At 47.0% G+C, this 14,695-nt stretch overlaps 1 protein-coding gene across 1 annotated transcript in view; it reads left to right on the forward strand.

The window, feature by feature from the left end:
* The window catches only part of SRL (sarcalumenin), a 51,633-nt gene that overhangs the window by 22,627 nt on the left and 14,311 nt on the right, over positions 1–14,695 (forward strand). Inside the window, exon 5 of the mRNA XM_019540159.1 lies at positions 10,076–10,111. Within this exon, the coding sequence (XP_019395704.1) occupies positions 10,076–10,111 (36 nt within the window). The remainder of the gene's footprint in view (positions 1–10,075; positions 10,112–14,695) is intronic.

Below are 14,695 nucleotides of genomic sequence, written 5' to 3' on the forward strand. Positions count from 1 at the left end.
CGGTGCTCTTTCCTGCTCAGGCAGGGGGTCGGACTAGATGATCTACCTAGGTCCCTTCCGACTCTAGCTACTATGAAACTATGAAACTATGAAAAGGATTTTTTATTACTACATTTTGCCAAAGTAATTGAAAAGATCAGTAGTATAATTACTGGTTTCTCTGACACCCACACTTGCTTGTATAGATGGACTGAGTGACTTGGAGGGGATAAAATTCAACAGGGAGAGATTACACGTGCACTGTGCATCATGATGAAATTACAAATCCCACCTTTGTCTACCAGCAGCCCCCCTTTTTCTACTTTTACATAAAGGTAGTTGGACCTTTAGTATTGCAAAGATCCAAGCAAAATCTAACAGATCAAACACTGTAGAATATAGTTGATGATGCCTGGGGTGCTGCTGTATTCTGGCCACACAAACACAGACCTCTACTCACAGTCATGCATTAGGTACTGCCCCAGACACCCCCCATACATCTCTGCTCCTGCTTTGGGCAGATCCAAGATTTTGTGAATTGGGGTGTGAGAGCTGTGACTCATGCCACCCTCCCCCCACCCGGGGTGGGCAGACCATTCTACAGGAGCAGCAACCAGGGATTTTTTAAAGTACCTGAATCAGGTAATAATCTGCCCTCTCCGTGGTTCTCGGAATTCCCTCCCATTCCCCTTTATGCTCAGTGGCACATTCCCTTCCTCCTATTCCCCACTTACATGCCTACCACTGGTGCTGTCCCTGGCTGAGTTGGGTGTAGGGGAAGCGCCAGAGCCACTCCTTTTCCAATCCAGCCAATATGCATTGGAAGCTGTAGACTGGGGTGGCAGCAGGCAGGTTCCTCTTCCCTAAGCCTGTTCCCAGCCTGGTGGGGAGCACCAAGGAGGATCTACCAACTGCTGGTGCTGTGGCAGTCCCTAGCTGAGCTGGGCTCCCTGTACAACCCAGCTGGATCAGGGCAGGAGTGGCTCTGGAACTCCCTCCCAACCCCATGTCAGCCAGGAACACTGGCAGCAGCAGGCCAGGGAGGAGGGAATGGGGTGGGAAGGGACATGTTGCTGGGCAGAGAGGGGAAGAAAGGGGAGTGATTAGTAATTCTTACTTACTTCAATTCTTACTTACTTCAGAGACTTGAAAAAGTCCCTGTCTGCTGCTCTGTCAGCATAGTCTGAAAGTGGGCTGCAATCACACTACCACATCCCGTCTGGATTTGTCTATAGCTTATACTCCTGGGATAGGTTGGGTTAGTTCAGTGATAACATTTCCATGCCTCCCAACCCAGTTCCTTTTGAAGGAAGTGCTCATGCTCAGCTATGATTACTTTTTGGGCATTTTAGATGGTTTGCTCTTAAATTGCCTGGATTTAATTCCCACCCATTGTTCTCTCACTCTTTCTCCTCACATCTGAGTGTGGGTGTGTGCTGGAGCTGTGTGCACTTCACTTCTTTCCAACACTGAGAAATGCCCACAGTGCTGTGATACCATAGAGATTTTATGTATTGACGGAATGTGATCTTATGCAGACAGGAGAAAGTAGCCTCAGTTTGGGACTGCAGAGCCTGCCAGTGCCTGGGAGCTGGGACACTGCGGAACATGAAGTACAACCCCAGTGTAACAATAAATCATTTGATCTCTCTCAGATAAACATACATACACACACATGCACATGTGCATGCGCCTATGTGGGAACAGTAACTCATGGCACTTTACCCTGTCCAGGGTATTGAGGAGAGCTGGGTTGAACCCATGAAGTGAAGGTGCTCCCTTCCACCGCACCCCACCAACCAGCAGCCCAGAGGTCCGTGCTGGCTGCTGCTGGCTGCTGAATGACCAGGGGCAGGGGGAGGTAGGAATGGAGCCCTCTAACTCAGGGGCCCAACCTGGCTCCCCCCAGTTCCCCAGCTAGGGTAGATTAAGGAAGCCACGAGGTGAGGGGACCCTGTTCCATGTCCTCTCCCCTGCAGCTCTGGACATTCAGCAGCTCAGCTGGGAGCTCCCTCTCCTTCCCCTTGACAGCCGCTCACAAGAAAAATTAAGCCTGGAAGAAACACAAGTTCCCTAAGGTGCTCTGCCTTTGAGCACATTAATATAATACCTGATTTAGAAGTCCTCACACAGTCAAGGAATGATGATGTGATTGGAACAGCAGAGACTTGGTGGGAGCTCACATGACTGGAGCACTGTCATGAATGGATACAAACTGTTCAGGAAGCATCCTGAACAGGGGAGAAGAGGAGGAGGAGGAGTTGTGCTTTATGTAAAAAAGCCATATGATTGCTCAGAGCTCCAGTATGAAACTGAAAATAGGACTGTTGAAAATCTCTGGGTTAGGGTCAGAGGGGAGAGCAACAGGGATGATGTTGTGGTGGATATCTGCTATAGACCACCAGACCAGGAGGATGTGGTGGATGAGGTTTTCTTCAAACAGCCTGTGGAATTTTCCTGATCACAGGCCCTGGTTCTCCTGGGGGACTTCAGTCACCCTGACATCTGCTGGGAGGGAAATACAGCAGTGCATAAGCAATACAAGAAGTTTTTGGAGAGTGTTGGAGACAACTTCCTGTTGCAAATGCTGGAGAGACCAGATAGAGTCCATGCGCTTCTTGACCTGCTGCTCACAACACAGAAGAATTGGCTGGGGGTGTAGAAGTGGATGACAAATTGGGTAGCAGTGACCACAAGATGATCAAGTTCAGGATCTGAAAAGGAAGGATAGCAGGAAAGTAGGGGCCCTGGACTACAGAAAAGCAAACTTTGACTCATTCAGGCAACTGATGGGCAGGATCCCCTGGGACTCTAGTCTGAGGGGGAAGGAGAGCTGGTTGTATTTTAACAAAACCTTACTGATGGTGCAGGAACAAACCATCCCGATGTGCAAGAAGAATAGCAAATATGGCAGGTGACCAGCTTGGCTCAGCAGAGAACTCTTTGGTGAGCTTAAAAACAAAAGGAAGCTTACAAGAAGTAGAAACTTGGACAAACAACTTGGTAGGTGTATAAAAATATTGCTTGGGCATGCAGGGGTGAATTCAGGAAGGCCAAAGTGCAACTGGAGTTGCAGCTAGCAAGGGACATGAAGGGTAACAAGAAGGGTTTCTACAAATAAGTTAGCAACAAGAGGAAGGTCAGGGGAAGTATGGGTTCCTTATTGAATGGGGGAGGCAATCTAATGACAGCTGAGGAGGAAAAGTCTGAACTGCCAATGCCTTTTTCACTTTAATTTTCACAGGCAAGGTCAACTCCCAGACTACTGTACTTGGCAGCATAGTCTGGGGAGAAGGTGAGCAGTAGGGGAGCATGAAACAGGCCATATTTGATTCTGTTTTGGCCTGAATTAGGGATAGTGATTTGATTCATTGATCCGGATCACTGTCTCCAATTCAATTTGGCCAAATCTGAAGATTCAATGCTGATGACCGCACATACAGCTTTAAAAGTTTTTTCTACATACCTTGAGGTACCAGGCACAGCTCGTGAACACTGTGATGTGGGGCGAATGGAGCATCCTAACAAGAGCGTGTTGGCAGGGGCCCCCATGTGCTCAGTGGCAAACCCAGAAATGGACCATAAATACTTACAGTCCACTTCCGGGTCCACTGGGGAGTGCACAGGGCCTCCCCCCTGTGCCTCCCTGGCTGGTGATCAGCCATGGGGGGACCCAGGGTGTCCCCTCAGACCCAGGAGGCACCAGTCGCAGAGCCAGAAGTGGACCGGAAGTGCTTCTGGTCCACTTCTGGGTCTGCTGCTGAGCGCACTGGGGAGTACCCTGCACTGCTGTGGGATGCTCCATCCGCTCCACCATCCAGCATTCACGAGCCACCTGCTACCTTGAGGATATGTAGAAAAAACATTTAAAGCTGTGTCTCTGTCTGAATTGCTGAATCTTTCTGAATGTCTCTGAATTGATTTGTAAAGTTCCTGTTCAATTTGGAGAGATTAAAGGGTCTCCAGATTCAATTCGGATTTGGAGATTTGGCCACCAAATCGAGCCAAATCTCTGCCGAATCAAATCAGGGACTGAAGCTTCACACAGCCCTAGTGAGCAGCCCCAGTGGTGAAAGAACAGATTAGAGACTACTTAAAAAATGCACGTGTACAAGTCCATGGGGCCAGATGCAGTACATCTGAAAATGCTGAGGGAGTTGGCTGATGTGATCGCAAAGCCTCTGGCCATTATCATTGAAAACTCGTGATGATCAGAGGAGGTCCCAGATGATTGGAAAAGGTCAAACATAGCCCATCAAAGAAGGGGAAGAAGGAGGATCTGGGGGATTACAGACCAGTCAGCCTCAACTCAGTTCCCAGAAAAATCATAGAGAAGGTTTTTAAGGAATTTATTTCTAAGCATTTGGAGGAGAAGCAGGTAATTAGGAGCAGTCAGCATGGATTCACCAAGGGCAAGTCATGCTGGACCAACCTGATTGCCTTCTGTGATGAGATAACTGGCTCTGTAGATGCAGGAAGAGCAGTGGATGGGATATACCTTGTCTTTAGCCAGGCTTTTGATATGGTCTCCCGCAGCATTCTTGCAAACAAGCTAAGAAAGTATGGATTGGTTGGATGAATGGAGTTTAAGGTCAATAGCATGCTAGCTAGTTCGTCAGGCTCAATGGGTAGTAATCAATGGCTTGAGGTCTAGTTGGCAGCCAGTATCAAGTGGAGTGCCCCAGGGGTATGCTCTGGGGCTGGTTTTATTCACTATCTTCATTAACGATCTGGGAGATGGGATGGATTGCACCCTCAGGAAGTTTGCAGCTGAGACCAAGCTGGAGGGTAGGGCTATGACTCAGAGTGACCTAGACAAATTGGAGGATTGGACCAAAAGAAATCTCATGAGATTCAACAGGGACAAATGCAAAGTCCTACACTTAGGATGGAAGACTCCCATGTGATACTACAGGCTTGGGGCAAACTGGCTAAGCAGCAGCTGTGGAGAAAAAGACCTGGGAGTAACAGTGGACAATAAGCTGGATATGAGTCAACAGTGTACCCTTTTTGCCAAGGCGTATAACAGCATACTGGGCTGCATTAATAGGAACGTTGCCAGCAGATTGAATGAAGTGATTCTTTCCCTCTATTCAGCGCTGATGAGTCCATATCTGGAGTACTGTGTCCAGTTTCCACCACCCCCCACTACAGAAAGGATGTGGATAAATTGGAGAGACTCCAGTGGAAAGCAATGAAAATAGTTAGAGGGCTGGGGTTTATGAGGAGAGGCTGAGGGAACTAGGTTTATTTAATCTCCAGAAGATACGACTGAGAGGGGATTTGATAGCAGTCCTTAACTACCCTGAGGGTTGTTGCAAAGAGGATGGAGCTAAACTGTCGACAGATAACAGAACAAGGAGCAATGGTCTCAAGTTGCAACAAGGGAGGTTTAGGTTGGGTATTAGGAAAAACTGTCTTACAAGGACAGTGGTGAAGCACTGGAACAGGTTACCGAGAGAGGTGGTGGAACTTCCATCCTTGCAGGTTTTTAAGGCCCAACTCAACAAAGCCCTGGCTAGAATGATCTAGCTGGGGATGGTCTCACTTTGAGCAGGAGGTTAGACTAGATGACCTCCTGAGGTTCCTTCCAACCTTAACTTTCAATGATTCTGTGATTTAACCAGGGTTAATTTTTTGTGCAATCAGCCATTTTGAAAGTGCTCTGCAGCTATGCACATATGTTATGACATGACTGTATTATCTGCATATTCCAACTTTTGATTTCTAAGCTACAAAACAGAACACCAATCCAAAGGGATAGCAAATAACTAAGGGCTCCACCCTGGCTCAGTGAGTAGGGATTTCTCCCTCCCCTTCATCACAAGTGCAGAACTAATCCCTCACTTCACCTGACCCATGGAATCCTGCTAGAGAAGGATATAGCAAGTGAGGATTTAGGCATCTAGACTTGCCTATCCTCCTGTTTCTGCCAAGACAAGTATTCAAGAACATGACTGAGAGCATCACAAGTATTCAAGTAGGTCATGGAGTAGCCCCAGGAGTACTAACATTTTCAGTCACATTAAGTTGTTATCCATACTACATACTAGGTTGGGGTGGGGAATTATTTGGGCTGGTGAGCCACTTAAGGAGTTCGGTGAGCTGTTGAGGTCTGGGGTTGGAGGGAGGTGTTGACCCAGCCTCAGTCCCCAGTCATGGCTGTTTAAACCACTTGGTGTGGGAGAAGGGAAGAAGAGATGCCAGTTGATCCTATCATATCTTATCTGGCCCTGGAATCATCTGCCATGCCTGCTGCCAGGGGTGCCAGATAGTGGGCAGTAGGGCTGTGTGAAATTTTGCCAGCTGTTTTGTTTTGACATTGTTTCGACTCATTTCAAGGTCAAAACAGTAAAATAGAAATTAAACAAAGGGCTGCAAAACAGCCTTGAAACAAAACAAGGCTAGTCAAAACATTTCAAAAATTGAAATGTTTCAACCATAGTGCTGGGAAAAAAAATTCAGCCCAGCTGGGCTGACTTCCCATCCCCAGTGCTAGATGGTGTTGGGGTCTGGGAGTCAGCTGATCTGGCCTTCTTCCCATCCCTGGAGCTAGATCACCCTGGGGTCGGGAAGTCAGCTCAGCTGGGTTGGCTTCCCATCCCTGGCGCTAGATTGCCCAAGGGTCAGGAAGTCAGCTCAGCTGGGTTGACTCTGCATCCCCAGTGCTAGATTGCCCCAGAGTTGGGAAGTCAGCCCAGTTGGGCTGACTTCCCATCCCCAGCGCTAAGGGAGTCAGGGAATCAGCCCCAGGAGTCGGAGAGCACTCCCAGCAGTACATGTGAGATGGACAAGCCAGGATAGCCAACACTCTGGCCAGTGCTGCCACATTACCACACTGCTCAGCCTCACAGACTACAGCTCCCAGCATACCCAAGAGCTGCCATGGGACTGGCATGACTGAACAAGCTTGGCAGAAACTGATGAAATGTGTCCAGGATGTGCTCTGAACCAGGTGGCACTTCCACACACGGGGTTGGTGGAACTGGTCGCATGTGTCACAGCTTGGGTTGGCCCCCGTGCCTGGGCTGGTCATGTCTTAGGGGACCTGCTGTGGGACAGATAGAATCACTTGGAGGGCCAGATCCAGCCTGTGGGCCATAAGTCTGAGCCCAGAAACTGACATTGCCAAGAATAATTATAAAATACCTGCTGGACACATTTCATCAGTTTCTGCTGAGCTTGTTCAGTCATGCCAGTTCCACAGCAGCAACCCTGCAAAAGTCTTGTTTGCTTCTAAAGATCTTTTCAGTCAGCCTGTGGAATGGTTCTGGTGCTCTGAAGCAGTGGTACAACCTAAGGGCACCAGCTGGGAGGTGAATCATTCTACAGACCATTCTGTGAACAATGTAATGTCCTGGAGGCTCCTTTTCAAAATTCTTACAGTGGGCTATGGAAGATCTAAATAAGAAACAGGCCACCAGAGAGATTGTCTCTCATATTTCACACAGATAGCAGTGCCTGCTAGACAGAACTTTGGGAGTTGAATTTGGATATCATTCTATTCTTTTCTGGAGGCCTAGGCTTATCATCTACATGGCATTATCATCTTACAGAGCTTATCATCTACATGGCATTTTTTGATTGCATCAGTCTTAAAAAGCCACATACCACAGACTTTCTGATTGAGCTTGTGCAGTAGCATCTGAGACCACTACACAGGTCCCTTGTGGATACAAAGAAATCCAAATCTGGATACCTAGGCATCCAGAAAAGAACAGGATGCCACCCTTGGTGCCCTGGAAATATCAATTCTCCCCTGGCCAAACAGCTAGCTGGCATTCATGACCTTCTGTATCCATTAGGTCTGTATCCATTAGGAGAAGATGATTAAGTTAGGTACATTGCTGGATGCAATCCTGTTTAATTAAAAAGAACACATTGTCTGGTTGCTCTGAACAAAGCAGAAACAAAAAGTAACAGGTAGCTGCTTGCTTACAGTTTGCAAGCCTTGCCCCTCTGGTCAGTTCTGTGCTCCAAGGAACTCTTTCTATTTGCTCCCTTTTTGAGCTATGCTCACAACTGCTTCTCAATGCTATCTTCTGACAACCTCCCTGTAACACAAACATGCTCATACACACACATAGGCACATGCATGGAGCTCACCAAATAATCCCCTAACTCATGCAAGCATGACCATCTCAGTCAGCAAAGCTTAGCTTCTGAAAAGGCTTTGCCAGGCCTCCCTTTAGTGGTTGCTTTTATTGTTTCCCACTATCAGTCTCTATATAATCTTAAAGAAGGGTGCTCAGCTGTCTGTAGGACAAAATAGGACAAGGATCCACTTCTATGGAACATTTCTCTTATACCCTCTAATGGATGGCACATTACAAGGGTGAACAAAGTATTTTGTAAAACATTTAGAAGCAGACCTTGTAGCCAGGTTAGGAGGTGTCCCCATGTGCCAAAAGGCCCTAGTGACTTTGTAGCCAAGGTGATGACACTATAGTGTTGAGAGAGGTTTCACATCTACCATCCCACCAACATCGGCTTTACTGCCAATTTCCCTGCATGGCGAGGTTATACTGCTACATAAGCTACAGGCTACATTGGCTGTTTCCATTTACCTCTGCTGCATCAATAACTCAAATGGCAGACAGCGAACTCCCTGAGCGTGGATGTCTAAAATGCTTTTCTGATGTGTCCTAAATACCATCATTACTCTTCCTTAGAAAGGGGTTGGGGGAAGGATATTTGAAAATAGAATAGAAATTGCCTGAGATATAGCTCAGTAACAGCCCCAGCTGCACGCAGTTGGACAAGATTCATGATGGGTCCCAGAGGCTGGGACAAATATGGAGCAGGAGAATCATAAAATGTGTGTGACATTTTAAGATGTAAGCCAATATACAACGGTAAGTTTCCTACACATTTCTAGCAATCAGTAAGCTTCTTCACTCCTCTATTAAAAACAGTGGCCCTGTATTTTTTTATATTCTGTGGGACAAATTTTGCTCTTAGTACAGGGTTACAGTTTCCTCTGACTTTACTAAGCATTTTGTCCATGTCTGCTGAGAGCAGAACCAAGCCTATATTGCCATCCAAGGCTACCAATGCATTTTGGGGTTATAAAAATGCTAGCACCCTCTGCTGTAGCTCTCCAGAATACAAGGTCACTTGTAGAATTTTTTGGCATGGAATAGATTTTATTTAAATCTTTAAGCTGAAACTGAAGTCTTTTTCTAAAATGTATTAATCCATCTTGTTTGCAATGTGTTCTTTCTCTTGGATGTGTTTGCAAAGAAAACTTCAATTTGAAGTGTGGTTGCATGTAAGTATGATATGTCATCTCCTTCCACACAACTGACATTTCCATTGTGTACACAAGGCCACTGTTTACACATTTTATACAGAAGTGTCCAGGTTCCAGAGAAGAGTCCCTCTCTGGGACTATGCATGCCTGTGGGTGCATTCTGTCCAAGTTAGGGTTACCAGTTGACAGCGCTCTGTAGCCCATGGAGATTGCCCTGCAAGTTCCATCCTCAATAGAACTTCTAAAGACACAGGCCTGAAGAGAAGTCACAGCAAATAGCGGTATATGCTGACAGCTCTACCATGTGTTTGTGCATGCATAGACATTTCGTAAGGACATCAAAGAGTGCCTCATGCCTAACCTCAGTGTCTTCCACAATCAGGAATTTTAGGAAGGGGAAACAGGTAAAAGCAACCCAGCAGAAGAGACACAGGACATTTTATTTGAGTCTGCTCCTGTGTGTCAGTTGAACAAACCTCAAGTGTGGCTTGCTACAGGCAAGTCAGCCAGCTTCGGTTTTGTAGGTGTAACCCCTCCCTTAGACACCACTATTGAATGGGGCTTTCATCAGAGCCTGGGTAAACCTCCTGCCGGAAAGGCTGGTCCTCAGTGGTAGAGGTCTCATAGTGCAAGAACTCTGAATTCCAGTGGACCTTTAATTATTTTTTGCCTTTCATGAGTGTTTGAAGTGTTCAGTTCGTTCTGCTTTCTGTCTAGGAGAAGGCTAAGGTCAACCTTCAGTTCCCTTGCCTCACTGAGTCAGGCCCAATTGACCACCTCTCTTCCACTCCTCTTCCACTCATGTTGCCTTTTCTCTCTTCACCATCCCCTCCCTTCTAACAGCTTACCCTGGACGCACCCTTGCCTCTTCAGGCACAGGTTGGTATCGCTATCTGCCAACTGCATGCTACTAGCAGCCAGCTAACCTCTTCACTGGCCTCTCACCATTGTCTACATCTGCTGAAAGTCATCATTCTTTCTCTTTTCAGATACCCATTGACCAAAGCCAGATGCCTAGAGCCCACATCCACTGTCCAAACTATATACCCAGTGCACCAATCCACCAGCTAGATCTAATTATATGCCTGTATGAACTTAATATTTTGCATTAGATGGCTCTCTCTAAAAGACCACACATTCATGGTATCTAAGTGGCAGAGTCAGCATCATAAGGATAAGTGTTTTAGTAGGTGTTGTCAGGTGAACCTGTCCCATTCAGTCAGAGACATTTGCAGATGCAAACAGAAGCTCTGTGTGAGGGATGAAATCACTCTGAAGGCTTCAGCTACAGGTATTTTATCATGGACTGCCATCTTTGGGATAAATTCCTCAAGGATGTGGTTTGAGGGCTTTGCAGGGTGTGGCTGCAACACCTGAAAATTCACTACATTTACAGAGCACAGGAGGCACCCCCAGAATCAGGAGCAATTCTGTGAGATTTAGGTTGGGAAAATCCTATTCTCACTTGGCATTGAAGGAAACATCTAAGGCTGAACCTTCTGGCCTTAGTAAAGGTGGGCATTGCTGTGTGAAAAATGATGCTCTGGAGCAGGGGGTCATTTTGCTCTCTGATGTCTGTATCCAGTTTTCTCAGTTTACAAGACAAATCTAGGTCTTTCCAACTGCCAGCTCTGCAAATGGAATCTGAGGCAGATGCAGACTATTCCTTGTCCTTGTATCCACCCTCATCAATATTCTGGCCTCAAAATTAGGGCCTGTATACAGTTTCTCTGTGCAATATTCAGTCTAATGCTACACTGGAAAATAATCAAAAACCAAATGAGAAGTGGAAAAGTGAAGACAGCAACAGATGATATTCTGCATAGAGCTGATAAAAAGTAGTTTCTGTCCTGTAGGAAATTCCAATATTTCCAGATTTGGTTTTGTCTAAGATTGGAATAAAAAGACAGACACTACCACTCTGTGGAGTGAGACTAGCCATGAGGCTCAGCAGCAGTCCAGCAACAGGGGGAGACTGTGATGTATCAAGGGAGATGTAGCTCAGGCACCTAGTAAGGCTCAGAGGAGATAACAGGAGCCTGGGGAACAGGAACTACCACTCCCATGAGCTATGACAGTGATTCAGGTGGACAAAGAGGTTAACACTGGTCCAAAGCAAAATAATGCATTTTGATTTACACAAAATCCCATTTTTCTGACAAAATAATTTCAATTTTTCTGACCTGCCCTATTTATATGCATTGTATTTGGTCATTTATTGTTGCTAGCCCACAGCTAGTCAAACTGGTAGCCCCACAAAACTAGAACACAACAGAACTCTTCTGCATCTGTGTGCTGATGGCGTGCTGTTGTCACTGTACCGTGTTGTGAAAGGGATGTATAGGGATTCTGGTGAGGAACACCAGCTCAGCTTTAAAGGGTGTAGTTACCTTTGTCTCTTAAAAGGCACTTTGTTAATTATTCTGAAAATAATTATTTTATTTTCATAAATGATTTACCAATTTGTCTCTAAAATGAAGGGGAAAATGGACTCCCTTGAACAGCAAAAGATCTCCTTCTGAATTCTTCCTGCTTATATTATTGACTTTGGAAGGATCAGAGTCAAGGCAGTTTTTGCTTACCAGACAGATAATGGCAAAATGAATGCTTTACAGATCTAGGGCCAAATCTTTGGTGTAAACAGCTACGCTCTGTTTAAGGCAGTGAGGAGTGTCTCTTGTGGGACAACAACAGAAGACCTGGCTAGGATTTCACATGTGAAAAATGAGACAAGGATAAAGTAGGATTTTTTAAAAATTATCTGTCAAAATTGTTTTTCAGGGGAAGATTCAGTACTTAACTACATGAAATTTTGTGAAAAGCACCTGCTTTCTGTGGAACATTTTGGTTTTGCATTGATAAACCTGAAAACCAAAATATTTCAGTTTGGACATGCTGGCAGAGCTGGCTGGTGGAACTTGTCGTTTATTTGCCTTATGTGTCCCCCCCCCCCGCCTTGCATTCACCAGTGAGATTATAACTTGCATATCTTGCATCATGGCCAGGAATTTCCACAGTGCACTGTGTCTTGTCAAGAGGAGAGATTCTGGGAAATAAAGGATAAAAAAACATTTTTGATCAACTCTTCAGCTTTCTCCCTCAAGTCCGCTGCCAGGATTTTTGAGTTCATGCCCAGGACAGGGCAGAAAGCTCAGCAGTGTCAGGGCCTGGGGTGAGGAGAGGAAAGGAAGCAGGCAGAGCTGCAGGAAGTCACCAGAATGCAATGAAGCTTCTTCATGTTATGAAAGCCCCAGCACCAGAACAGGCCTTGAGGATGAACTGCCTGTGAGCTAGCCCAGGTCTAAGCTTTTTGGTGTGTGAGCTGCTGCATAGTCCAAGCTACTTAGCTTCAAGCAGGAACTTACAGGCCTGTTTAGACAAAAGCAGATATCAGACTTCTGAGTGCAATTCAGCCAAGTGGCAGTTCAAAGCCAAAGATTCCTTCCAGCCCTTTTAGCATCCAGCATGTCAGTCTGCTCCGGATGCACAGGGCAGAGTGGAGTACACGCTGCAGGGCTGACAGACATAACATCTCATTTTTGCCAGCAGACTCAGTGAATGGCTCACTTGAGGCAAAGAGCAGATAGGCCACAACAGGGTTTTCCTTGCTTTTTTTCTGATCATAAATGCACACCATAAATTCTTTCTAAGACTCACCCATCTGAGGGCCATGTCACACAGGCCACTTAACATGTATCTGAGACATAGTAACCACAATCATGCCATATTCAAGATGACCTGAGCAGTCACACAGTAATTATTTCTACAGTCTCAGTCCATTCTGGATAGGGCTGGAGCCAGCTGTGCTTTGTCTCCACTCTCCCTCCTCCCCCGGCCCCTGACCACAGCGCAACTTGCACATCCACCCATGAGGACATGCAACGCCCACTCCTGGAGCCTATCCCCTCCCTGCCATATGCCCAGCACTGCCCAGCCTGAGAACACCTGCCCCTGACATTACACGTCTCTGCTGTTGATGGCAGGTGGAGGGAGTTATGGGATGCCAAGCCCAGGAGAGAGTGTTGTGTCTGCCACTGGATCCATGGAGTGGGCCAGGTCTGCCACTGGCAAAGAGAGACACTGAGTTCAGTTCAAGACTTTGGTGCAATACAGGGCCAACAGTCAGCTAGCTGTGCTTGTATTATCATTGGAGCAGTCCAATGATAACTTAACACATATTACTTAATATGAGCTGGAGATATCAGAGGGGGGCTGTGGGTGCTCGACCACCTGGGCGACAGTGATCATCGCCTGCTGGAATTCACCATCCAGCGCAAGGTGGCAAAGGCCTGCAGCAAGGCAGCAGCCCTAGATTTCAGGAGGGCAGACTTCACTGAGGTAAGGAGACTAGTCGGGGAGGCTCTGAGGTCCCAGAGGGGAGGGGAGCCAGGTGTCCAAGGAGAGTGGTCGCTCCTTAAGGAGACGATCCTCCAAGCCCAAACAGAGGTAATCCCAATGCGGATCAAAGGGAGCAGGAGAGCACACAAGCCCCCGTGGCTCACCAAAAGCATCTGGGAATGTCTCCTAGCTAGAAGGTAGGCGTACACCCAATGGAAAGGAGGGACCATCACCAGGGATGACTATACTGCAGTTGCTCAGGGATGTAGGGGGACAGTCAGGAAGGCCAAGGCGGAGATGGAACTGGGACTAGCTACCCAGATCATGGACAACAAGAAGTCCTTCTTTAAAAACGCAGGGGGTAAAAAGAAGGTTCGGGGTTATGTGGGGCCCCTGCAGGACACGTTAGGAAATTTGTTCGTCACACCAGATGACAAAGCCAACATGTTTAACAATTTCTTTGCCTCCATTTTCCTAAGCAGGGACTGGAACAGTCACCCCGCCTCTGGCCCTCCTCAGGCCCCAGGGGAGGCACACCTAGGCCAAGGGTTAGTGAGGAACTAGTTAGGAAACTTCTGGAGGGACTGGATGTATTCAAGTCAGCTGGTCCGGATGATCTCCACCCTAGAGTACTAAAGGAATTGGCTGAGGTCATTGCAGGACCCCTGGCACGGCTTTACGAGCACTCGTGGTACTCTGGCATGGTGCCAGAGGACTGGAAGAGAGCCAACGTGGTTCCCGTCTTCAAAAAGGGGAAGAAGGAGGACCCTGGAAACTATAGGCCAGTTAGTCTTACCTCAATCCTGGGCAAGCTGTTCGAGAAAATTATTCTGGCACATATCCACAAGGGGCCAGCAGGAGAGGTCATGCTTAGGGGCAACCAACATGGGTTCATTAGCAGCAGGTCCTGTCAGACCAACCTGGTGGCCTTCTGTGATCAGTTCACCAAATTATTAGACATAGTCTTCCTGGACTTTTGGAAGGCCTTCGACACTGTCTCTCACCCTGTTCTCATTAAGAAACTGGGGGACTGTGGTGTCAACACCCACACAGTCAATTGGGTCGCCAGCTGGCTGGAGGGCCACACCCAGAGAGTGGTGGTGGATGGGTCATTTTTGGCCTGGA

This window comes from Crocodylus porosus, unplaced genomic scaffold, assembly GCF_001723895.1.
Source record: "Crocodylus porosus isolate Cpor-Errol unplaced genomic scaffold, CroPor_comp1, whole genome shotgun sequence".
Classification (NCBI taxonomy): domain Eukaryota; kingdom Metazoa; phylum Chordata; order Crocodylia; family Crocodylidae; genus Crocodylus; species Crocodylus porosus.